Source organism: Rattus rattus, chromosome 2, assembly GCF_011064425.1.
Source record: "Rattus rattus isolate New Zealand chromosome 2, Rrattus_CSIRO_v1, whole genome shotgun sequence".
In the NCBI taxonomy this organism is placed as follows: domain Eukaryota; kingdom Metazoa; phylum Chordata; class Mammalia; order Rodentia; family Muridae; genus Rattus; species Rattus rattus.
The window spans coordinates 154,707,283-154,733,593 of NC_046155.1; the positions used below are offsets into that span (position 1 = coordinate 154,707,283).

At 49.8% G+C, this 26,311-nt stretch overlaps 2 protein-coding genes across 3 annotated transcripts; one reads left to right on the forward strand and one right to left on the reverse strand.

Moving 5' to 3' along the window:
* Nucleotides 1-4,661: 4,661 nt before the first annotated feature.
* Nup62 (nucleoporin 62) lies at nucleotides 4,662-21,035 on the reverse strand. 2 transcript variants are annotated; one of them, XM_032893724.1, is made up of 2 exons: nucleotides 20,835-21,035; nucleotides 4,662-6,974 (listed from the first exon to the last, which is right to left on the reverse strand). In XM_032893724.1, the coding sequence occupies exon 2, from the start codon at nucleotides 6,896-6,898 to the stop codon at nucleotides 5,321-5,323; it is 1,578 nt and encodes a 525-aa protein (XP_032749615.1). In that variant the 5' UTR covers nucleotides 6,899-6,974; nucleotides 20,835-21,035; the 3' UTR covers nucleotides 4,662-5,320. The 2 variants fall into 2 exon arrangements, with proteins under 2 accessions (XP_032749615.1, XP_032749614.1); XM_032893723.1 differs by lacking the exon at nucleotides 20,835-21,035 and adding an exon at nucleotides 20,423-20,808.
* Atf5 (activating transcription factor 5) lies at nucleotides 20,262-24,408 on the forward strand. Its single transcript, XM_032893725.1, has 3 exons — nucleotides 20,262-20,504; nucleotides 21,610-21,903; nucleotides 23,154-24,408. Exons 2-3 carry the CDS (start codon nucleotides 21,726-21,728, stop codon nucleotides 23,819-23,821), a joined length of 846 nt encoding a protein of 281 aa, XP_032749616.1. The 5' UTR covers nucleotides 20,262-20,504; nucleotides 21,610-21,725; the 3' UTR covers nucleotides 23,822-24,408.
* Nucleotides 24,409-26,311: the final 1,903 nt, after the last annotated feature.

Here is a 26,311-nt window from a genome sequence, read left to right on the forward strand (position 1 = left end):
CCAGACCTCTCCCCATCTCTCCAGGCCTGTCTCCTATATGAAATGGGCACACACAAGCCTGGGGCCTTCCACATTCAAAGCCCATATAGGCCTGCTAATGTCACATGGTCCAGCACAAAATGGCAGGAATGGAGCCAGCTCAGGGCCTGCATGTAGCACCTGGCCAGGTCCAGAATCTGTTGCTGCAGCTGCAGGAACATGGGGTGGGGTGGGGAGGGGGACTGGTTGGTGATAGCTAAGTGGCCCCTGTCCTTCCTGCTTTTGTCTTAAGAACTGCTGGGCAGCAGACTCTGGACTGACACCTCAAAGAAATGACCCTAGAAGCTTCTGCCTCTGGCCTGCAGGAGGCCATGAGCAGATGAAATCAGGGTCGCCCAAAACTGATGAGGTGAGGCAACAGGATGCAGGGGGATTTTCATTAGGGTTGGGGAGAATATGGGTTAGGGGAACAGCCAGGGCGGGAAATCACAGAGAGCAGACTGGGGAACTCCAGAGCCCATTAAGTGCGTGGTGGTTGGTGGATGTGTGTGCTCTGTGGCTTTGGCCAAACAGTGGCTAGAAGTGCAAAGCCATGCAGGCTGGAGGTCCTAGGTCAAGCAGAACTCTGGCACAGTACTTGGTCTCAACCTTACAGAGGAATTGACAGTCCTGGGAGGGGAACACGGGCAACAGCTGCCTCCCAGCCTGGAGTTTCTTTTGGCTGAGACACAGTTTCTCTGTGTAGCCCTGGCTGTCCTGGGACTCAGAGGTCTGCCTGCAGAGAGCGCCACTGTGTTTCAGTTGTCTACCAGGCTGGCCTCAAACTCCCTATGGTCCTCCTGCCTTGGTGTCCTGAACGTAAGAATGACAGCACCTGGTGCTAGTGCTCTTCCTCAGCTTTTGGATTCCATCCAGCACCAATAAGAGAGCCTGAAGTTGCCATGGTAAGAGTAAAGGTAGGGCCTGGCACACAGGGGCCATAGCTTTGAATTTGTATGCGAGTACACTGTTGCTGTCTTCAGACACACCAGAAGAGGGCATCAGATCCCATTATAGATGGTTGTGAGCCACCATGTGGTTGCTGGGGATTGAACTCATGACCTCTGGAAGGGCAGTCAGTGCTCTTAACCACTGACCCTATCTCAAAAGTATAAATACTTAGAGCTCCCGATTCCCATGTTAGTGCCAACTGTATCATTCAACCTAAGTGAGGAATGCCGAGCGTTGGAGTACCTCTGGGATAGACTGTCCTTTCCTGGCTATGCTGAGGTCTTGGGGCATGCAGGGTGGAATCAGAAGTAGCAAACGCAGGACTCCAGACACTAGTGTGTACATTTGGTGTAATAGCCACACACCTGTCAGCTGCTGCTGGCTTTGGGAAACCCAGCTTCATTATGGGCCTTTTAGGTGGAAATGGTCTTTGGAGATCCCCTGCCCACTGTGGCTTGCTTCCAATCCACAGGAAGAGTGCCATGAGGGCTGGGCCATATCCCAGCAGGCAGTGCCTCCCAGGGATCCTAGAGACAGGGATGGTGGGAGGGGCTCTGGGACCTAACTACACAGCTTTCAGTCTGAAGTCTAGTGGCTTGAATTCACTGTCACCAAAGGATGGGGTAGGGTGACCCAGGCCTGGACAGGAACAGAGCAGCTGTGGCCTCCACCCTGCCTCCCCGCCCCAAAATGGGGACACTCACTGCATGCTGGTCTTTGGGGGGCTCTCCTGGCGCCCATGGCCTTCTGGTCAGCCTGGAACTGAAGTCATCCTCTAGCGCAGGCAGAACCAGGATGAATAGAGATAACTTTCTCCTACTTCCTACTGCCTTGTTAGGCCAGAGAAGCCAGGTCCTGATAGGAAGAGCAGTTGGAGGCTGTGGCAGAATGCTTATATATATAAAAATTGAGACACTCACTCTGTAGCCTAGGCTGTCCTCAAAATTGAGGCCATCCTTCTGTCCTTGCCTCTTAAAACTATGGCTAACAGGTATGCCACCATGCCCCTTGCTCACCCTGTCATCTCTAGTCATGGGACTATTTTGAATCTCATCCCAGACTATTTTTGTAGGATGTTTTTCTGGATGGTCCCTTAATGACAGGAATTGTCACTTTCCCTGTGAATACTTGAGGAGTCATAGCCCAGCCAGCAGTCTGTTTTACAATGTATGAGGATATGGCTGTGTTCAAAAAGTTTTACTGACAAACAGAAGGTAAGGCCACAGGCAGCCAACTTCCACCCTCTCAGAAAGGTACTTCCCAGCACTTGGAGGCAGTGGCAAGCAGACCTCTGAGTTCAGGGCTAGCCTGGTTTACATAGAGTTTCCAGACCAGTCAGGGTCTCAAAAAATATGGAGAGAGGGGAGGCAAGCATCACATAGATGACTTCAAGGCTAGGGATATAGTTCAGTTGGCAGTGTTTGTCTAGCATACACAAAACTTGGGTTCCATTCCCAGCATCATATAAACCAGATGTGGTGGTGCAGTGCTATGATGCCAGCACTTGGCTGGAAGCCTCATTTCAAAATAAAAAGGACTTACAACTAAATCTTACTGGTGACTATTTGAAACCTTCCCTTCTGTGGGATCACATTTTTGGGAGTGCCTCTCCTTTGGAAGCTAAATTTTGCCAGACCCTTAAATCAGATCAGTAACTGCCCAGAGACCTTTTAAAACTGTCCTCAGCCTCTTCAAATCTAACTGGTCCTTAAAGATAACAAAGTAACCAATCTTTCTATATAGACTTGCTCTCCCCACCCAATCAGTTGTTAAGCAAATTAAGCTACATGTTGTTCTCTATAAGGCCATGTCTGGGTTTGATTCTGACTCAAAACCTTAAAACATCCCATAAACACTAGAAACAACTTGTGCATAGATTGGTCACATCTGTGTGCAGTTTTCAAGTGCTGTTCTGTGACATTCCTTAGAAAACTTTTAGAGACCTCTGTAAAAAAAAAAAAACAAAGTACCAGTGGCCGAGTGGTGGTGGTAGTGGTGGCGGCACTAGCCTTTAATCCCAGCACTCAGGAGGCTGAAGTAGGTGGGTCTCTGTTCTACATAGACCAAATCTCAAAAAACAAAATACATCCTTCATCTCTACCCCTTACCATGTTTTCTGTGCTACTCAATATAGAGCAAAGCCCTTTGCTAGGCAGAAAACTGGGAAAGACAGAGAAGTGGAGCTCCCTCTTAAGTCTTTTTCATTCCTTATAGTGACATGGACACAAACTTCCTACTTATTTGACATTTTACGACACTTTTTCCTCTTCTTGACTTTCACACTAGGCCAGGCTAGTTCCACCATGCTGGGTCACAGTCTAGCCCTTGGCTATCTAAGGGAGAGGTGTGGAATAGGCTCCCCGAGCAGTCACCTGTGCTGTCTTCATGGTGATTTAATGATGAGACCGGTCAGCAAGGCAGGACATCTGCCTGTGTTCTTCCTGGAGAAGGAAACTGCAATTGTAGTGTAACTGGACAACAGTTGCCCAGCACAGTGCCACTAGCATTGCCATCCTGGGTACCCCTCCCCAATACCCCAGCAGAGATGTAGTCTTGCTTTCTTCAAAGTGGGGCAGATATCAGGGCATAATTTCAATGTTTCACAATACAAGGCTGCTAGGATGTAGTAATGCAGTTAACAGTGTACACTTGACATGCATGCAGCCCCTCCCCGCAAATGGAAAAACTTAGCTTTACATCCAATAAACAATGCCCAGTGAGTACACATTAAAACGCAAACCATCTTTATTGTTTGAGCCCACCAATGACAGACACATGTGTAAGACACATCTTGAGAGAAACTGAGGCCTAAGCATCGTAGCCAACTGGGAACCAAGCCATGAAGTGCAGGGTCGGGTTGCAGTGGTCTTGCCCCTTATGTTAATGCTTGGCTAAGGCAGGAAATTCACACCAATTCAAGGACTTGGGCTACGGTGGTGGTGGTGGTGGGGGGCGGACTCTGTTTTAAACTAACAAAATGTTACACATCACAGAAAGGCCACTGGGGTCCTCAGGACTTGTGTCCCCCAGTTCACTGGCCCTGCCTCTATGTGGCTGTATAGCAATGTAGCTGAAGATGACCTGGAACTCAAGTGCTGGGGTTACAAGTGCTCACAACACCAGGCACTTTTTACTGAGATTTTACGACTGCTTACATGTGTATCTCTGCACTATGTGCAGACAGTGCCTAAGAAGCCCAGAAGGGGACACCAGATAACCTGGGACTGGGATTATAGGGTGGTTGTAAGCTACCACGTGGGTGCTGTGAATCAAACCAGGGTCCTTGGAAGAGCAGCTAACCAGTGCTCTTAGCCGCCGAGCTACTTACCTCTCTATACCCTCCCCCCACCCTCAGCTTTCTCTTGTGCTTCAAAGCCCAACAAGACCCAAGAAAATAATTAGTGGCTCTACTGCTGGTCCAGTGGAAATCACTTCTCAGTGTTCCCCATTTCCTACTGCTGATAACATCACAATGACACCTGTATCTACTAAGGTAATGGATGACTTACCACTTACGCACACTGGTAGACAGGACTTTCTTCTTGTACCTGCAGCCTGCCCACCCCATGAAGGTAGAGACTAGACTCTGTGGCTCACTCAGCCAGCGCTTCCAACCTGGTGGTACAGGAAGAGTATCACACCAGCAGTGTCCTGCCAAATCTTGGACCCACTACACACACATTCACAGCAAGTCTGATTTCACAATGTTTTCTTTATTTAGAAAAGCAATGTTTTGATCAGGGACCATAGAGGCTACAGTAGAGTGTGGAGAAATAAAATAGACCAGACATAACTGCCAGCCTTCAACACTATGAATCTAAGGTTTGACACTGGGACATTCAGAAGCAAATCCACAGCCACTCTGTTCTCAAAGAACTATCAGCAGTCAGTCCCTGCCACAGAAGCTCACAAGAGAGGGGTGAGAGGGGTAGCCAGTGCAAACCGGTGTTAAGCTCAGTCTCCCTTGGTGACTCTGCTTTGTGCAGCACAGGCTCTGGAGGACATGGGTTAGATGAGAGTTAGAGAAGTAGGGAAGCACAGAAGCCATGTCTCCATTCCAGGTGAGTTTCTTGGCCAACATCTCTGGAGCATGCCATCCCACTGTCACAGTTGTATTGGAGTGGCTAAAGGATGAGTTTGCCCTTGTTCTTTAAATGCTGGCCTAGAGTTCAGTGACCTTCACACCTGTCTCCAGAGCACACAGGTTATTACATCCATGACATCATGCCTTCGCAAACCACTTCTGATAACAGGGAACCAAACCAAAGAGCATTTTTCTCAACAATACAACCACCCCAAAGCCAGCAGCCCTACAACAAAAGAGGTACCCCCACCCCCAACTCATGTACGGCTAGTCAAAGGCAATGCGCAGGCTGCGTTCCTGTTCCTTGCGCCGGCTCTCACACACACGGCTGGCCTCCTCCACCCTCCTCTGCAGCAGGGCAGAGCTCTGGTCCACCCACTGAAGGGAGTCCATGTGTGCATTGAGGATCTTGCAGATCTGCTGCAGTGGGTCACTGGTGTCTGCAGGGCCACCAGCCATGTTCAGGTGCTCAATAATGTCCTTGAGGTCCTGGGCCATGCGCTTGAGCTGAGCATCGATGTTCTCAGCCAGCTTGTAGGTCTTCTCACGCTCCTCATCAGCATGCTGAAGGTAGATGGTGCCACTTTGCTCCTTCACTGACTCCTCTAACGGGCTCAGAAGGTCTTCCAGCTCCTTCTGCTGTGACAGGATAAAGTCCAGCTCCTGGTCCAGACGCTTCTGATCCAGCTTCACCTTTTCCACCTCTCGGTGCAGGCTGGTGATCTTCTCCCCATTCTCAATCAGTGTGCGGTCCCAGGCATTGACCTGCGTGGCCTGCTGCAGGAAGTGCCGCTCCTGGTCCTCCAGCTCCAGACTCCACTTGTTGATCAGGCTTTCCAGCTGCGCATAGGTCATTGCTGGACCCGTCGTAGTCCCAACTGCTGTGCTGGAGGCAGGCAGAGCAGTAGCTGCCACGCTGCTGGGGCCAGCTGGCACCAGGGGTTTCAGGCTTAAGGCAAAGCCAGTGGTCGTGGTGGAGGAGGAGGTGGAGGCAGTAGTAGTGGTGGTGGTAGTAGTGGTGGTGGTGCTGGTGGTAGAGGCGCCAGGAGCTGCTCCAGGGGCCTTGAGGCTGAAGCCCAAAGTCCCAGCAGTAGGAGTGGCTGCAGTTGTCGCTGGAGCCGAGAGGGAAAGCACTGTAGTACTGGATGAGGCAGGAGCAGCAGCTATTGAAGCAAACAGTGTAGACCCTGCACTGGTGGTGGCAGCAGTGGGTGTAGCAGCAGCTGGCTGTGTTGCTCCTGCCGTAGTTGTCGCCAGAGTGGCTGGAGTGAAGGGAGAGCCAGACAGTGCTGTGGGCTGGGCCAAACTACCCACAGAGCCAATGTTGAAGCCGGAGGCTCCAGGCTGGGATGCACTGCCACTGGTGAATGAGAATCCCGTGGTGCCGGTGGACGGAGCAGAGGTGGTAGAAGAGCCAAAGACAAAGCCAGTGGGGGCTGTCCCCTGGCTGGAGGTGCTGGCACCTGAGATGGCATTGGTAAGAGTACTGCTGCCAAGCCCAAAGCTGCCAGTGTTGGCTGTGGCTGGTGTGGCGGCTGTGCTACTTAGGCTGAGCTTTGGGGTGCTGATCCCCAGGGAGAAGCCTGTTCCCCCAGAAGCAGGTGTTGTTCCAAAGTTGAATCCTGGGGTCTGTGTGGTTGAGGTCTGTGTGGCAAGTGAGAAGAGGCTGGTGGAAGGGGTGGTCGCAGCTGGCTGGGAGGGAGTCCCAAAATTAAACCCTCCGGTGCCGGTGCCAGAAGCAGAGAAGGAAAAGCCAGTGGCGGGTGTGGTGGTCGCAGTCTTTGCGGTCCCAAATGTAAAGCCGCCAGCAGGAGCCCCGGTGCCTCCAAAGTTAAACCCACTCATGGCTGTGGAATTTCCAGGTGGCAGTTACTTCGACTCTGGGGCAAATCCGTCAGCGTCTGCAACCTTGGGGAGATGTCTAGAGCAGAGGAAGTGACATGGTCAGATGGCAGTTTGGGACAGGCAAGCTCAGTGGTGTGGAGGGTAGTGGGCTGGATGCAGAGCTGGCAGCACCCCTGCTCTTTCCTTTGCTAACGTGACCAACTCCAGTAAACCAATGGGAGTTGAGTGCTCCTGGGCAGGTGCAGCTCCCACTACCAAGGAGGAAGTCTGAGGCAGTTCACAAGAAGGCACTCTAGTGAGTTGGAACCAGGACACAAGGGTGGGCATGAGAGCCCAGTGCTTAGGGATAAGTGGAGACCCAGGTCAGCTAATCAGATGTTACTTTGGGTTTTCCTCTAGGTTTAAACCAGTAGTGGTTGGGAGGGACAAGGGGAAAAGAGACCAAGCACTCCATAAGCCAAGAGCAGCCACAGTCCATCCCATGCAAAAGCACTAGACTCTCAAAGTTTTGACTTACGCCGCTCCAGGCAGAGTCATCCAGGTACATCCATATACAAAGCTTATATGGCGATGATGATGACAGGGAACATTGCATCATCTTCCCAGGGCAATTCCCCCCACGCTGGTGTGGGACAATGAGACCAAGATGCAAAGTTGGATAGCCCACATAGTACCATAGACACATATTCCATGTTGAATGGGAATATATCAGAATGTACCCTTCAGAGCAGTATGACTTCTACTTGGACCTCTCAAAGTGATGGGGGAGGCTGCACTGCCAAAAGGCTTATTTCACAGTGAATTAGCAATGCTGGTGAGTTTCCTCATTGTTTATACCCTTGTGTGTGAGCAGGTAGCCCTTGTGTCCTTTTTAGTTATTATCTACATCATCTTTTGAGATGGAGTCATTCACTGGGACCTGTAACACCAATTAGGCTGGACAGGCTGGCTGACCAGAAAGCCCCAGGAACCCACCTATTCCGCCTCTCCTGCATCAAGATTATGGTGTTGGCTACTATGTTCAGCTTTTTCATATGGGTGCTAGGAACTCCATGCTTGTGTGGTAAGCATTTTATTGACTAAGCTATCTCCCTAGCCACTGACATTGAACCTTGTAATCTTTTTTGTACAAATCTTTCAAATGTAGATATCACAGGCACAGGTTGTCACACTCTCTTATGTTTGCTGCTCTAAGGCCCCAAGTCTGTGACAACTAGAAGAATAAAATACAGAGGTGGAGTGCAGATGTGAGTGACCCTGCTCTTCAATATTAACAAGAACATTTAGCCTCTTTGAGCCCAGCCCCTGCCCCAGCAGAGGGTGCTTGCTGACGCGAGGACATGATTGTCCTTTGACATTTTCAGGGTAAGAATGTGACTTGCAGGGTAACTAACACCAATACCAGCTGTGAATTTCCCAAGAAGACCAGGATGTGGCTAACCTCTGGTTTACTAAGAATTTATTAGTTGACCGCCCCCATGAGTCATTGGGCTGTGACAAGAACCACATCAGTAGTCAAGAGGCTTCTGGGCAGCAGATCCTGTCCCACTGGCACCAAAGATATCCTGGGAAAGATGAGTCTGTGTGGACAATACAAAGAAGGCTGATGGGTCTTAGAAGGAGCAAAGTCAGATTCCATTTTCCTTTGCTGAAGGCAGTCAAAGCTGGCTCTGACCTCTGGCCTTGCCTTTCTTACTTGTGTGGTCTAGAGGCTCACAGCACCTGCTTCCCAATGTCCTCTATGAAGAATCCACAAGGTCCCAACCAAGAAGCCAAGTTCTGGTGTCCACCCTCTTCCCAAACTGTGCCTGCCTCTTCAGACCTGTTTTCTCTGGCCACCTCCTTCCTGTCATCTAGAAATGTCAAGCTTACAAGGAACTTTCTCGGAAGGTTATTTCACTCTCAGAAGGTCACAGTAGATCCACTGAGGTCCTGGTCAACACTCAGACAACTCAGGCATGACAGAGACTTCTACAAAAGTGGACGTACCTGAACTGGGTGAGGTATAGCTGCTTAATAATCTAATCAGCTATATTCACACCTCAATTCTTAGTATTCTCAGTGGAGAACTTTTGCTATTAATAAATTACAGCTGCGAATTCTAAAAATTACTTAAAAAAAAAAAAAAGAGTCAAGTACCAAGAGATGTTGTGATACCCATTGTTGAAAGTCACCAGCTCAGACTACAGTGCCAGGACCTGTGGCAGTGCAGCTATAGGATGTGAAACTATCCAGCCAGCCAAGATGGAGAGGGAAGGAGAGTCTGGAAATAATAATTGAGTTCTGCCCAACACTGAGAAAACTATGGTCTTAGTTACTGGCAATAGTCACACCATGCCAACGACTCAGACTTAAAAAAAAAAAGTTCCCATCATGTAGCCTAGAACCCACTATGGACACGAGCTCAGACTCTGCTGAAGCAGCTACAGGGGACTGACAAGTAGGGAGCTAAATGCAGAGAAAGCTGGAAGAAAGGGGCTGGGAGGAAGGCTGGGTGATGAACCAGGGCAGAAGTTTTAACTGAACTCTGGGACAGAGATAAGCACAAGGTCGGGTCTGACCCAGTAAATGAGTGATGATTCCCTAAGCCCAGGAGCTCTTCAGCTGCAGGCGACCGTAGCTATAGCCTTTCCATCTTTACCACAGGAGGCTCCCAGAAGAGCTCAGGGGTCAGAAAACAGATAGTAACTGGTTTGCAACATGGCCCGTGGGCTAGATAGCCACACTGAGGCCACAGGAGTCCCCCAGGCTGCTGTGTTCTCCCTAGCCTTCTTCCCAGTTCCACAATGTCCTTCCATCCATCTCTTGGTTAGTTTTCTGAGCCAGGCTGGCCATCTTGCTCCTGACTCCTGAGTGCTGAGATTTCTGATATGAGAGGTTGATGGCAGTAGGTCCTTCCCAATCATCCATGTGTCCTGATCACAGCCAGCCTGCCAATACCTCAGCACTCTGCCACCACTGGCCTGCCCAAGTCCACAGATTATTTTTTCACACTGAACACCACCCTGAGCTAAAGATGGCTACCAGGCAGAGAATTAGCAAGTGGCAGAGTGCAAACTCCACCTACACATCCACCCACATAAAAGCTGAGCACTTGATGTGGTAGCACTGCTGTGCTCAATAAAGCAACAGATATAACGAGCATATTTTAGGAGATTGGGAAAAAAACAAGGAAAGGTGTGCCTTATGAGGCTAAAGGGCTTGACAGATGTAAAATGAGCTCAAGATGGAGATGGCTCTGGATGATCCACCTGAGCCCAAGGCCATTACATAGGTCCCTCAGTAGAGTGAGGATGCAGAAGAGAGCACAAGCCAGAAAGCTGAGTTACAATGGTGTCAACCTATCTGTGCTAGTTGAAAACCCCCCATATGTGCTGGTCAGTGAGCAATTAAGAGAAATATGGGCAGAGGCCATGTATAGAACAGAGCTCATTTAACAAGGCAGGCCAAAGGGGTTGGGGATTTGGCTCAGTGGTAGAGCGCTTGCCTAGGAAGCGCAAGGGCCTGGGTTCGATCCCCAGCCCCGAAAAAAAAAAAAAAAAAAAAAAAAAGTCAGTGTCAACAAGGCAGGCCAATGTGTAGACTGGTAACTATCATATTACAAGATAGTACCAGAGTACCACTACTCAGACAGCATCAAAGAGGGGATGTAACCCCTTCAAGGCAACACAGCAAAGAACTCCCCAAGCCTGGTGGAGAAGAAGCCAAAGGCATTCTTACTCCAGGTCCCTATCACCCCCCCCCCTTTTCTTTTTTACAGTGCTCAATCTATCCCTGAGGCCCAAAAGGAGAACACAAAAATGTTCCTGTCTGTTGCCTGGCACAGAACCAGCATGGCACAAGGACAAGAAACAGACCCCATTGCCCATCTCAAACCCAGCTCTCCTAGCCCTGGTATCTGTGAGTCTTACCTCAGATTCTTCCTCTAGCTGGGAAAACAACCTTGTCCCTGGTATGCAGCCAATGGCCACCAGGTGGTGCTGTGACAATGCAGAACCAGGGAAGGACTGGGTATCAGCCAGCTCTGAGGGAACTTTCTGGTGTGAGGTAGTTAATAGTTTTTAAGAACACCAACAAGATGAACATGGTGGCACATGCTTGCAATTGTAGCACTTACAGGGTGGACCAGGAGTTTCAAGGACTGTCAGCTGCACAAATGAACTTGAGACCAGCCTGGCTATATGATCTGTCTTTAATTAGGGCACTTGCTCTTCTGCTTTTGTGAGAAGGCTTAAAACCAAAGTTTTGACTTGTTGAGATAAAATGAAAATCTGTAGAAAAAAGGCCATGGTAGGATGGAAGACCACTGGAGAGGCAAGAGGAAGAGAAGGCAGAGGGAGGAAGAGGGAGAACCTGACTCCTAGGGAGCTCAGCCACATCCCCACAATGTGCCACAGCAGCTTCTCTGATGTAGCCCCCGGGGAACAATCCAGCTCCACACTTTCTCCAGTGCAAAGCAAACACGGCTGGTTTGAATTCTGGAAATGAAGGGGAGTCAGCACTCCCTTTGTTTTGTCACTCCCTAGCAACAGGCACATAGTTGTCACCAGATTTCTTTCCCCCATGTGTCAAAGGAAAGAAAAAAGCCAAGAGAATCCAAAGGTCAATTGTGTATTAAATAATTAAATTCAGGCTGCATGTTCCTCCCTATCTGCCCCAATGTTCTGGGTTCCCGAATGAAAGACATACATAGCCTTTATATTTTGATATATATGCCTTAATCAGCTCAATGGCTAGGCCACTTCCTAACCCTCACCTAGCTAATCGACCCTCCCACCCCTACCCCTCCAGTAACCCAGTCAACGACTTGTCTCAAGTAATAATAATAAGAGGAAGACACTGTTTGAAGCAGGCACAGTCTCTCCCTGGGTAGAGGAAGGGCCTGAGGCTTTCATAGGCACTGACTAAATCCTGTCCCCGTGTGTCTGATGACTATATCTGCAGGTTCTCAGCTTTCTCCCTCCTTCCTCCAGTGGAAAACATTCTTTACCTCAGAAATCAGTCTACAGTTAATTAGCACTTACACCCTTTCTTAGTCCCCAAGGCCTCCACCAGCTCGGGTGACAAACAGACACCACCTGCGGAAACCTAACTAGCTCATCTTTAACCAAGAACCCACAGCAGAGAAGGGTAAAGAAAGGGTTTTTGAGCTAGAGTCCTGCAGTGAGCTAGGACGATGAACTTGGTACAACATCCATCTAGCTCTCCAGTAGGGTTCTAAGATGTACCTTTTTGTTTGAGACCGAATATTACTACATGACACATAGTGGCTCAAGGTAAAGTCACAGGCTTTGTCTAGTGCCCGCTACTAATTTGAAACAAATTTCTCTCTTGCAGTGAAAAATTCTTTCTTCTATGCCCAACCCCATTTTTTGTCTTGAGATAGAGAAAACTATCTCAAAAAGGAAAGGACTACAGGGCAGACGCAGAGTTAAGAGTATCAGAGGGCTTGGGGTTTGGTTCTTGGCACCCACAACAGATAGTCCACAACTTCCTTTAACTACAGTTCCAGAGTTGCCCCCTGTCCTCCTGGGGCACAGCAACACATGGTGCACATAACCTCACAAATGTTCACACACACAGAAACAAAGGAAGAACAAGTCCCATAGTGCTCTAAGTAGCTTTTTGTAGTAATGCACACTGCCGGCACACACTTCCCCTAAGGACAGACTGCAATTCTTCCTTCTGTGTGTATCACATTGTTCCTGTATGGCCCTTCTAGCTTGTTTCTCACTCCAGATGCTGTTATAGCCCACAGTTGAAATACATTTTATCTATTCATGATGTCTACATTCAGGAAATACATTATATCCCCTCCACCAGGCTTGGGAAGCCAGTTGTTTCCAGATGCATTTGGAGGAAGCTACTGACTGGTTAGATAGCACAGGCTAGCTCCTAAAGACCAGCAACTGTTCTCTTCTGCTTTATCTGGGTCTCAGATATACACCAGAGGAGGTGCCAGAACTTCCACATCCACTATATAAAAACTTAATAAAAACGAGCTGCTGGGGGTTGGGGATTTAGCTCAGTGGTAGAGCACTTGCCAGCAAGCGCAAGGCCCTGGGTTCGATCCCCAGCTCCGGGGACAAAAAAAAAAAAAAAAAAAAAAAAAAAAAAGAGCTGCTGTTCTGCACCCACCTCAGGAAGCAGAGCATTCCCATGTGGCCAACAAAAATAGCAAGGCACAGGCTTAGCCTACGATACCCAATGTTAAACACGATAAACATAGACTTGATCCACCAAGTCTATGTCTCTTGTAACCCAAGTACTTCAGACCTCAGACGCCACCCAGTTGGCAAGGTTTTTCCCAGCAAAATAAACCAACTCCTCAGCTAACCATCTTTTGGTGCCAACAGAGGCAGACACAAGTGAGCTACACAGGAAAATACACCAGACAATGTCAAGCTCTGCTTATGATAGTACCAGAGCCCCAGGAGGTAGTGTCAGGTTTCCCCAAGAGATTGTTAGGGAAGGGTCCAGGGGAGCTACTAGAGGGGCCCACTGCTAAGGACATATGGAGAAGCTACCTACTCAGAGTGGAAAGGGGTGGTGGTCTTAGGTCACAATATCATTTTAGGAAAGGACTGCTCCTTGGGGAGGCTCATCGCCACCAGTCTCTTGAAAATCCAAGTTGGACCACAAAGAGGCTCCACTGCACAACCATTAGGGTGGCCAGAGGAGAGATGAATTGGTGCTGTAGGGTGTGGCAGCCACTTTGCAAACCTGGAAGTGCCTTGAAGTAAGTTTCTTTCAGTGAAGTACCCAGGCCTCAGTACAACACAAACTTGCCTCACATGTGTACCCCAGCCCAGAACAGTAACACTGGCCCAAACAGGGTAAAAACAGCCTAACCAAAGACCATCAGTTCATCAAAACCAATGAAGGGACAAACAAACTTGACACATCTATTCATGGAATGTTAAGTCAGCCTAAGAAAGAGTAAGGAAGTCTGTCTTAGTGATATACACATGTAATTCTAGCACTTAGGAGGCTGATGCAAGAGGATTGATAAAAGTCTGAGGCCAGCTTAGGTTATACAGCAAGACCCTGTTTCAAAATCAGTGAGCAAAGCAGGAGAGATAGATCAGAAGTTAAAGAGCACTGGCTGCTCTTCCAGAAGTCCTGAGTTCAAGTCTCACCAACCACATGGTGGCTTGTAACCATTTATAATATGATCTGGTGTCCTCTTCTGGCCTTTTAGGCCTATATGCAGGAGAATACTGTATACACAAGAAACCAATCTTAAAAAAAAAAAAAAAAAAAAAAAAAAAAAGAATTTAAAGAGGGGTGTTATCCCCTTGGAGATGGGAGAGGAGGAATAGGATAAAAAACTGTGGGAGGGTGGACTGGGGTATCGACTGGACTGTTAAAAAAAACAAAAACAAAACCAAAAAAAACCCAAAAAAACAAAAAACAAAAAAAAAACCACAGAAGCAGCACATCACCATACAGCTCTGTAGAAGTACCAAGAACAAAAACCAGTGAGACCATTGCTGGGCAGGCCAGGCCGGGTTTGAAATGCTCTGCTCTTCTGATTGAATACCAGGAGGCACCACAGTGTCCAGAGATTCTTGCCTCTGTACTTTCTGGACCCTTCTCTCAGCTTCAAGGGAGGGCAAGGCTCACCCAGACTGTATGGAATAGTTTCTCTAGGGAACAGAGGTGAAAACAGGCTGTAGTCCCTCTTCCTTCCCACAGTTCTGGAAGAACCAAGTGCCTTTCATACCAAGAGGACCCTATCACTGAATTAAGTCATACCCTCAGCCTCTTTAAAATCTTCATTTTTGACCCTGAGTTTCAAAGTTGTCAGAGTCTCAAAATTAAGTCACTCCAGCTGGCAGTGAATTTCTAATCCTTGTCTCCATCTCCAAGCACCAGGATTACAATTACAAGCTTGTGCCACCAGGCTAGGTACCTTTATCGCCCTGCTTGCTTATCTCCCAGCAAATGAGGTGGAAGCTTGCAATCATCATCCCATTGAAGCCAGGAGAGCTCCAGTAGCTGCCTGCTGAACCTCTCCCTACAAGGCATTCTCTCCCCCTTTCTACCCCATCCACCAGATGAAGACACCTCTACTCTCCCAATCCTAGTCTCAGATGACATCCCTAATCATTTCCATGTCCTGCTTAGGAGTCACAATCAAATACAACTTAGCAAGGAACAGAGAGCATCTCCTGTGACCAACTGCTGTGGATGTACCCCTGCTGAGTTGCAGCCAGAGAGAATACAGACTCCAAACCACCCACATTAAAGCTCCAAGGGGCCAGACACAAAGTGTTGGGTGTATGAGAATTATGGCTTCCTTAAAACCAAACAAACAACCCTACAGAAGCGCCATAAAAATGTTTTCATTTTAATTCCAGGTGTTAGGATATGGGAGACTGTCCATAGCAGCTATGATTTGCCCTCATGCTCTAGCAGGGGCTTGATTTTGACAGCTGCAGATAGTTTCTGTGACTGCATGTTTAAAATTTTAGGGACTTTTCAGAGGGTACATAAATGCTAGGGCTCCTAGAGGTGTGTTGTTGGTCTCAGTTTGTTAAGTAGTTGTGCACAAAGAAGAAACAAAGAAGTAGTTCAAACTTGAACTTCAGACAAAATCTAGACTTCGCCTTCCCAGTCAACTCACAGCTGTCCAGCCCCCATCCCTCTGTAACAGCTCAATCCTCACCCCTGGGCCCTTTCACCACTAACCTTCCGCTACTTTCCCTGTATCCAAGCTAACAGCACATATCTCCTAGAGGACACGGAATTAGAGAAAAGATGTGGCAGGTTGGGTAATGGCTACCCAGATTCATCTATCAGTGCCTAGGGCCTGTGAACATTATCCCATGGCAAAGCATTCAATGTAGACAAGTTACACGAGGGCTCCTTTAAGACTCAATTACCCTGGATTATCTGTAAGAGCCCAATGCCCAAGCACAGGGCTTCTATAAGAAAAGCAGGAAGCTCAAAGTAAGAAGCCTCAAGCTGGACAGAGGTAGAGAAACCTGAAGGGACACAGGGGCCTCAAAACGAGGCAGCCTCTAGATACTGGTATGGCTAGAAACCCAGTGCCTTGGGAACTTCAGAATCCTAAGTCTCTTTTCTTTTTTTTTTTTTCCCCCGGGGCTGGGGATTGAACCCAGGACCTTGCGCTTCCTAGGCAAGGGCTCTACCACTGAGCCAAATCCCCAACCCCCAGAATTCTAATAAGGTGGCAAGTATGTGCTGTCTGAACCTCTTAACCTGTCGTAACAGCAAGAGGGAATGAACCAGTACAGGTGACACCCAAAATGTGGGAGCTGTTACAGAAGCATGAGGCCAACTCCGCTGTGATTAAGTTACAACGGTGACTTCTAAAGGTGAGGTTTTGTAAGGGAAGGACAGGGGCTCTAGAGAACTCTGAGCACCTGGCCACGTGGCACTGCCCTTTCCCCAGCTGAACTGTCCTTGGCCCTCCTGTCCTTGTTTGCCAGGACACCCACACCTCCAACCCCTCCCCCCACTGGCCTTAGTGACCCAATTTTACTTGTTCCCAAGCACAGTGTGGCGATTATGGTATCAAGTTTTCTGTCCTCACACAAGCAACTGATTCAGAAGTGCTGCTGCCCATGGGGGTGCGGTAGGGCTAGCACAGTGGTGGGGGCTGTATGATTCTGGGAAAAAACAAAGTCCCGACCTTGTCCTCTATGTACTGGAGAAGATAGTCAAGGGCACAGATATCCATCTGTTCGGTAGATCAGAATGCACAAGTATGATAGGACAGAAGAGAACCCATAGCAGATTCTGAGCTCCTAGAAGAGCTTTCCCTCCACACCTTTAGCTTATACCTGCAGCCAAGCGTCACACTATGCTGATGACGACTCATCCCTCCCTGTACCAGGTGGGTCCTTTTACTTAGGAAAATGAGAGAGACACAATGCCATGTGCACTCACATTGGGAAGACAACTAGCAAGTTGGTGCCCACCCCACCAGGATGTAAGCATGCAGACAAACTCTCGCCTATAAATAGAACCTATAAAGCCCAATCCTTTCCATCACATCGGGTTGTTCCCGCGATTGAGAAACCAGGGCTTGCTCCATCCAACAGTACAGGTGATAAGAAGTAATTGGGTGGATAAGAACAGAGATATATTGAAGTGTCACAATGAAACCTCTTTGCATACTAACCAAAACAATAACAGCTACAACAAAACCTAGTTAATAGTCCAGGTTAGAGGCCTCACAGAACCCTGGAAGTTAGGCAGGGTGGGAGTTCTGTTCTATTAAAGACACCTGTGGCCATGCATAATTCTTCTTACCCTTTCTAGGCCTCAGTCTTGTCTTCACAAGCAAGCTATGGGCCTTTGGAATGGTAGGCCCCTTCTAAGGACAAAGCCCCAGATTCACTGTGTTCTGCCCAGGGGGCTCCTATCCAGGTCTTTGCTACCTAGGAGCTGTTGCCAGGTGCTCTGTGGTCCCCAGAGAATTCCCTTACCCCTTCCTACCCATCAGAGCCACGGCTGATGCAACTGCCTGCAACCAGCCGCCTCACTCCCTAGCTCAGGTCCCTCCGCACTGGAAAAGAGTTCCAAGCAGCTCCACCCTTGCTTCTGGCTCCCCAAAGAATTTGTTTGTTTTTTGAGAGTAAAGAGACTAGGCTGCCATTTGAGACTGGGTAAGGGTTATAGACAAAGAATAACACACATGTTGGACTTATAGCATGGGCTGGGTACTGGCCAAAGCTCAGGGTGGCAGGCCTCCAAGGATGACCACCAAGCACAACTGAAATTAAGATGGGTTTAGGGGTGGGGGAAGCATCTGGGTGGGACCCCAGGACAGAAAAAGGTTGTGTAGCCTTGGCTGTGACAGAAGCACCACAGGGAAGACTATGAGCTGGTACCCACTCTGCACTGTCTTTGAAACCTATCTCATTATTCCAAAAGTTTACTTTAAAATACTAAATTCAAGGAAAGGAGGACCATAGGCACTGCAACATGGCATACTGTTTCAAAAATAAAAAAGGGCACCTGTGGGGCCCAGGGATGCAGCTCAGGTGGTAGAATGCCTGTCTAGCATGCAATGCATGAAGCCGTGGGTCCATTCCACTTCTGTATTAGTGGCAGCCTTTATGCATCAGTATCTAGTCTAAACAGACTCCACACAGAATTAATGCAGTCCATAGCTGGCAAGCTAGGGCTGGAGTCTGAACACATCACATCTCATGGTTACCTGTACTGGCAGCAGATAAGAGTGCCCACTCCAGGCTGGAGAGATGTCTCAGCGCTTAAGAACACTGACCCGGGTTGGGGATTTGGCTCAGTGGTAGAGCACTTGCCCAGCAAGCGCAAGGCCCTGAGTCCGGTCCCCAGCCCCAGGAAAAAAAAAAAAAAAAAAAAAAAAAAAAAAAAAAAAAGGGGGGGGAGGGTTTGAGGATTTAGCTCAGTGGTAGAGTGCTTGCCTAGCAAGCGCAAGGCCCTGGGTTCGGTCCCCAGCTCCGAAAAAAAAGAACACTGACCCATCCAAAGGTCCTGAGTTCAATTCCCAGCAACCACATGGTGGCTCACAACCATCTGTAATGGGATCTGATACCCTCTTCTGGTGTGTCTGAAGACAGCTACAGTGTACTCATACATAAATCTTTTAAGAGAGCCCACTCCAAGAGTAAAATCGCCAAGGACTTCCAGCTTGTAACTTTCAAAATCAGTTTTCCTCACCTGCTCCAATCTTTTTTCTTTTACAGTACCAGAATAGAAACCAGGTCCTGGAAAGCAGCACTCTAGCCAATACTCTGCCACCAATCCCCCACCCCCAGCCCAGTATAATTTTTTTTTTTTTTTAAATCAGGGTCTTTGTAAGTTCCCTAGAAGGCTAAGAACTCACTTTCTAGTCCAGGTAAGCCATGAACTTTTTTTTTTTTTTTTTTAAATCACACTCCTAGTCAGCATTCAGACCTGTCACCACACGTGGTGATGGTGAAGGCCAGAGGACAACCGTCTGTCTATAGAGTTGCTTTTGGGTTCTGGGGATGGAACTCAAGAGGGTTGGGTTTAGAGATTACCACCTGAACTATCTCAAAGCAGCTCAGGCCCTGACCTTGACTTCCAATACTCCCGCCTTGGCCTCTTAAGTAGGTAAGATACCAGGCCTGGCCTTTGAGCTTTTTCTTTTTAAAAACACACTGAGACCAGCCAGTATGACCTTGAACTCATGATTCCTTCTGCTTCCATCTTCCAAATGCTGGGAATATAGGCAAGTACCAAGCCCTGTCCATGTGGTGCTGGGACAGAACCTAAGGTTCTTGTGTGCAACAGGCAAGCACTCTTGAGTTCCATCTCCACCCATTCAGTCTCTCAGCTGCTAGAAATATGATAGGCTGACTGGCTTCCACATGGAATGACGGCTATACTCGAACACGGGGCGGAAAACCGCCCCATCATCCTGGGGGACAGACAGGATCAAGAAACAATTTATCTAGTGGGGTCAGCAAGAGAGCAAGGACTGCAAGGAAGTCAGAGCAAGGGGCAAAACCTAAGAGGGTGGCGTGCTGAGCACCAGCATGTAGCAAGTAGGGATGGCTGGAAACAGAAACCTTGGAGGTGGGACACACAGAATGATCATATGGATGTGTTGGCTGGCTAAGAATCTGGGGTAGGGAGATAAAAAGGGGTGAAATCAGGCCCCCTCCCAGGAGTGGGGGCTTAATCTAAAAGAAAATAAAACGACTTTAGTAGTAGATGAAATGACTCTGGAGAAAGGCTGCCAAACAATCTGACCTGAGTTCCATCCCTGGGACCCTACTATATAGTAGGAGAACCAACTCCTGCTAGCTCTTCTTTGACCACCACATACATACACAATAAACGTTAAAACAAACAAGAAGGTTTAAGAGTCCTGTGATTAGGGGTTGGGGATTTAGCTCAGCGGTAGAGCGCTTGCCTAGGAAGCGCAAGGCCCTGGGTTCGGTCCCCAGCTCCGAAAAAAAGAAAAAAGGAAAAAAGAGTCCTGTGATTAGGACTCTGTGGCCTACTTTCCATAGCTGGTATATTTGTGCGTACATCTATAAACAGCGACATCTCGCTGTTGCTCCCTTGAACTCGTCTATGAAGCCTAAGCTAGCTTGAACTCGCCATCCCGCGATGAGCTTAACCCACGAGGTCTCTCGGAGCGACATCGGTTTTAGGGACTGGTGGCAAATTTGTGAAGCAGGGAGAGATAACGGGATGAGCTGGTTACGGGTGTAAGAGAGATCGAATAGGATCCAACCGATACAGGAAACAGAGTCCGGGCCCCCAGCCTGAAGCAGTGAGTGAAGAGTCAGGGCGACATGGCGGGCCCGGGGTCGCCACCGCCCCGTCGGGGCCCCGCGAGGGCGGAGCGCGGAGGGATCCAGGCATCCCGCGCTGCGCCGCCCCCGGTATATTTGTTCCCAGGCCCCGGGGCCGCCTCATTTTCAACCCTCTCAGCAGTCTCCCTTAACGCTCCTGCCACGCCGCCTCCGCCCGTGCAATGGCTCTGTAGCCGCGATCTCGTCGTGTCCCCCGCCCCGTTTCCGCGCTCACCGCGACTTCACTCTCCGCTCACACCGACTCTTCAACTGAGGCCACCGCCGCCGTTGCCTCCTCTCCTTTTCGCAGCCATGGAGTGAGTAACCGCTCGCCCCTCCCTCTCCAACCGCCTTTCCCGCCCTTTCACAGAGCTCGCGGGGCTTCACGGGTCAGCCTCGTGGGGAGGGGGTGGGGAAGACGATATGAGGAACCACGGTCGCGCAGGCGCAGAAGAGGGAAGTTGGTGGCCGGCGCATCCGCTGAGCAAGCGCACTAGGCTCCAGGCGTGGGGGAGGGTGTGCTTCCGCAGAGTCTGGGGGCTTTTAAGGTCGGTTCGCGCGCCATTGCGCCTGCGCACTAATTCACAGACCCTCTTCCTTTCCCCTCAGAGGATATGAACCCACACTCTATTGCGCATGCGCATTACCTTATTCCCGGCCTGAACTACGGAGGGCGGCCGGTAATTGGCTAAACACACGCACTGGTCCCCCCCAGGAGGGTAGTGGCGTAACAATGAATCCGGTCCGGGGTCTGAGCTTTCGTCTTGCCGCTTAGCGAGCAATCAGCGAGGAAGGGTGGAGTTCCTCGAGGCTCTGACACTGGTCCAACTTCCCTCCAATCAGGCACCTGCTGGGGCGGGGACTGGCTTAGATTGACAGGGAAGGCTAAAGAACACCTTTAAGAAAGACTTGGAGCTAGAACCAAGGGGCGGGGCCTCTAGGGACTTGCTAGTTGGGGGCGGGAACTGACTTGACAGACAGGAGTATGGGCGGGGCTTCCGGTAGAATCTGTAGAAGTCACCTAAAACTTTTAAGGGAAGAGTGGGATTTGTGTGTGTAACACTGATGAAGGGCCCAAGGCATGGCAGAATTATTCTGGGAACCCCTGTGAACTCTAAAGGGCGTATAGTCTAAAGAAAATATTGATGCGGAAGGGGCACGGTAGAAGAAAATAAAATTACCTTGGGATTGAATTTTTTTACGAAGAGGAATAAGATGAGGTAGGTAGGAGGGGCTGGAAGTAATTCCCCTGGGAGAACACTAGGTTTCTGTTTTGAGGGAGGAGATGGGGCTGGGGAGTTTCCAAAAGTTGCCTTGGGAATGTATGGAGCTCTGGAATTTGCAGAAAGAAGAAAAGTGGGTAGCCTGTGGGTCAAGCAGCTTTGACTCAACCCCACCCACGCCCCCTTGTCTTCCTCACAGGCCCTCCACCTTCACCTTGGTGCCTGTCTTCACCCAGCTGAACAATCTTCCACGCTGCCTCCCAGTTGTTGGTGCAGCCTCCATTGCCATCGCAGCCCTGCGCCTGTGCCTCAGCCATGTCACTCCTGGCGACCCTGGGACTGGAGCTGGACAGGGCCCTGCTCCCAGCTAGCGGGCTGGGCTGGCTCGTAGACTATGGGAAACTCCCCCTGGCCCCTGCCCCCCTGGGCCCCTATGAGGTCCTTGGGGGTGCCCTGGAGGGCGGGCTTCCAGGGGGGGGAGAGCCCCTGGCAGGTAAGAAACAGGTGAAAAAGAGAGGTGGGTTAAGGTGGCGGGGTGTGGAAGGACAGAAAAGGAAGAATTTATTCATTCACAAGATCAGTACAGAGGGCCTGCAGTGTGCCCAGCCCTGTTCTTCAGGTGCAAGGTGCAGAGCAAGGGATACCAAAGCTCATGGAAGCATCAGGAGACAGAGGTGGGAAGCCAAAGCTTAGCTGAAAGGAAGACATGGTTGAGAGGTCAGCCTTCTCTAAGTAGACAACCTCTGAATTGAGGGCTAAGGGATGGGCAAAGGGAGCCATGATAAGGCCTGAGGGGAGCGCTATTTCAGAGATTCTGAGGCAGGCAGGCAACAGATGGTTGTCCTAGACTGTGCCTGGTGGCGTATGCCCATAGCTTCCCCTGTTAGAGGCTTCTCATCCTCTTGAGCCCAGGCCAACCTAGGCAGCCTGGTAAGATCATAGTTGTCAAACATCTGAGAAACACAAAAGGAGAGCAAATAAAGATGGAGAGAGTCACGCCCACACACGCACACACACAGAGGGGGAGGGAGGAGAGAAAGTGTGTGAGTATAATCCCAGCACTCTAGGAGAGAGTCAGAAGTTTAAGGTTGTCCTCAGCTACAGACTACAGAACAGGTCCAAGGCTATCCTAGTCTACACAAGACTCTGTCGACAATAGATAAGTAAACAAGTGAGGGAAAGAGAGGAGACACTAGTGTGGGGTGCAGTCGACCAACCTGGTCAAGGAGAAGGATTACAGAGATGGGAGCTGACCTTCGTCGGGTGGGCCATTAGTTGGGCGAGTGCTTCACTGAGTGGCTGACTGATTATTTCATCGGTTAGTTGGTCAATTAATCGGTTGGTTGACTGATTTGAATCATTGGTTGGCTTGTTCATTGATTGGCTAATGAGTTGATTAGTTTATTAGCAGGTGGCCTGGTGAACTGATTGGATGATTGGCTGGCTGTCTTGTTCATTGATTAATGATTTGTTGGGTGGTTGGCTGATGAACTAGGTATGATTGGCTGGCTGGCTGGCTGGTTGGTTAGTTCATTAGTTAGTGGCTTGGTGGGTAAACTAGCTAGCTGGTTGGTTGATTGGTTGATTAGTTTCTTCCCTAACTCACTGGTTGCTGACAGGTCTATAGATTGGATGGTTGGCTGGCTGGTCACTTGTCACATTGAGTGAATGGGGCATGAATGAACACCAAGTGGATAAAGCACAGACCTTAGAGATTTTTATGTCCTCCCCCCACATGCTCAGGTGACGGCTTCTCTGATTGGATGACCGAGCGGGTGGACTTCACAGCCCTCCTTCCTCTGGAGGCCCCTCTGCCCCCAGGCACTCTCCCCCCACCCTCCCCTGCCCCCCCTGACCTGGAAGCCATGGCATCCCTACTCAAGAAGGAGCTAGAACAGATGGAAGACTTCTTCCTTGATGCCCCACTCCTTCCACCGCCCTCCCCACCTCCACCCCCACCCCCAGCACCCTCTCTGCCCCTGCCCTTACCCTTGCCCACCTTTGACCTCCCGCAGCCTCCTACCCTGGATACCCTGGACTTGCTAGCTGTTTACTGCCGCAGTGAGGCTGGGCCAGGGGATTCAGGCTTGACAACCCTGCCTGTCCCCCAGCAGCCTCCTCCTCTGGCCCCTCTGCCTTCACCCTCCCGACCAGCCCCCTATCCTAGTCCTGCCAGCACCCGAGGGGACCGAAAGCAAAAGAAGAGAGACCAGAATAAGTCAGCTGCTCTCAGGTACCGCCAGAGGAAGCGGGCAGAGGGCGAGGCCCTGGAGGGCGAGTGCCAAGGGCTAGAGGCGCGGAACCGGGAGCTGAGGGAAAGGGCAGAGTCAGTGGAACGGGAGATCCAGTATGTGAAGGATCTGCTAATTGAGGTGTATAAGGCACGAAGCCAGAGGACCCGCAGTGCCTAGGGTACAGGAGGAGGGAGTTCTGGTGTACCTGTGCCTCCAGCTTCACCCTGTCCCTCCATTTCACTTCCCTGTGCATCCATGTCTAGGTCTCCCCTCTGCCTATCCCCATTATGGGTTATTTGGCATAGTCAGTTTCTGTACCCCTTCAGTGCAACTGAGAAACCAAGGCCCTCAGGGAATCGGAGGAGCCAGCCTGATCCCTGGTCTCTGGAGTCTTAAAACAAGTGTGTTTTTGCAGGTAGTCCTAGTTGGGTGTCGGGGGGAGGCTGCCAGGCCTGGCATGGACGTTAGGCAGGAAGCCACTCTGGATGATTGTGCACATGAGAACCTAGTCAGGGAGGGAGGGTTTTAAGGAGAGGACTTGGAATACAAGTGAGAAGCCAGCCGAGGAAAGGGAACCAAGTCCTCGGAATAGAAGGCTATACTGGCCTAGGGACAGGAAGGGGTAGCTGTAGTTGGTAACTAGGGTGTCATTTTAGCTCTGTGAGAGAATCAGTGTTTTGTGAAGGTGTGGGGGAAGGGTTGCGTCTGGTGGGGGCTGATCCTCCAGGGGTTGAGGGCTCAAATAAAATGGAGACTTTCCTGTGGCCTGTGTGTCTTGTCTTTGAGAGGAGACTGGGGAGACTGAGTCTGGGGGTAGTCATAAAGACAACGGAGAATAAACCAAAGGGCTGGGGCTGAAGCTCTACAGTACACGTGTGCCTAGCATAAGAGAAAGAAGTTGGGTGTGGTGGCTCATGACTGCAGGCTCAGCATTTGAGGGGCTGAGGAGGAAGGATTGCTCTAAGTGTGAGGCCAGCCTGGGCTACAGAGTGAGGCCATCTCAAACAAAACAATGAAGCCAAACAAAAGGTAACTAGTAACATTTGTTCATTGTCAAGTACACCCACTTGGCAAGAACATGCCATGTGACCAGCCTATCAGTAAAGACAGGGCCATGCTGACACCGAGGCTGGTTACAGTTACATTGGCAGCAGAGGACAAACCAAGGGTAATATGGCATATATAGGCCAAGAAGAGTACCATCAAACACAGCTGGATCATTCCAGTCATGGGCAGAGAGGCCTGCAGAGACAGCTCCATTGGCAAAATGCTTGCCCAGCAAGCATAGGACCTGACTTCAATCAAGAATAGGTCCTGCATAAAAGCTATCAGCTGAGAGTGCACACTGCTTTCACAGAAGACCTGAGTTTGATCTTCAGTAGCCATGCTGGGTAGTTTATGGCCTTGGACCAACCAGTCTGGAGGGACAAAGACTGCTAGTCAGTGAAGTCACAATCTAAGCACATTTTGAGAAGACTCAGAAGAAAGAAGTGTCCTAACCAGGACTGCCCTGAGGAAGTTGATTGATATTAGATTCTGCACATAATACTATTAGTCCAAGAAACAAAAGTTCCTGAGAGTGGGTGCCCCAAAGCAAGCTCTGACCTTAGCTCCTAACTGTGGGAAGGAGCCTGTCTTTAGGGTAAGCACCTGTTTGCTTGAGGGATCACTGTTGCCATGGTAACTAGCCAGCCAAGAGGTATATTTGGGTGTGTTTTATAGTGATCATGTTGAGCCACGTAACATCTCTTGATGTTAAGGAAATGCAGACTGAGTTACGGGGTTACCCACAGGAACACTTGAATCTGTGAAGCAGGTCTCCAGTAATCCCCTGAAGATAGGGCTATGGATCGTGGCTGCCAGTGGTTCTCCTATGGAGTCAGCATGGCTATAGGAGACTCCAGCACTCTCACTGGAGTGACAACCACCAGGTCCCCTGCACCCTGACCTTGCACCCTACTCTGGTTCTGCCCTGAGCTTTCCCATTGTGACAAGTGAGATCCACTAGAACAACTGAGTGAACCCCCAGCGCGGCCTGGTAAAGTTCTGTGTGGCAGGTGTCCAAGAGAGTCTGGGTCCAGCCTTCAGCAGATGGCCATGATTTACCAGATGCTCGGTACTGTGCATAGAGGAGCAGGAGGAATGGTCAGGGATCCCGGAAGTGTGAGGAACACCAGCAGGCCAGCGTGGAGCAAATCCCTGGTAAGGCTCATGGCTTGGGTGACCTTAGCCCAGGAATGTGGAGAGTGAGCTTGGCCTGGGGATAATTCTGGCAACCAGGTTTAGGACTGTATCCATGTGCTCCCAAAGCAAAGCCTCAGGAGGGCTGGCCATGTGGCTCAGTGGTGGAAGGCCCAAGCAGGCACATGGCCCTGGGTTCTGCCCCAACCCTGCACACAGGCCTGATAGCATGTCATCCCAGCACTCAGGACGTGGATGCAGGAGGATCAGAGGCCAAAGTTTATCTTCAGTTGTAAATTAAATTTGAGGCCATCTTGGACAACATGTGACCTTTCAAAAAAACCAAAAGACTCTTAGGGAATCACAGGTCTCTGATTCGTCCTCAGTGAGTGACTTGCGTAGCTGTGGTAGGTAGTGGGCTCCTTATCCAGTGTCAGCTCTAGGAGGACATAAGAAGAGGCCACCCCCAGAGGGGGTCCTTGTATG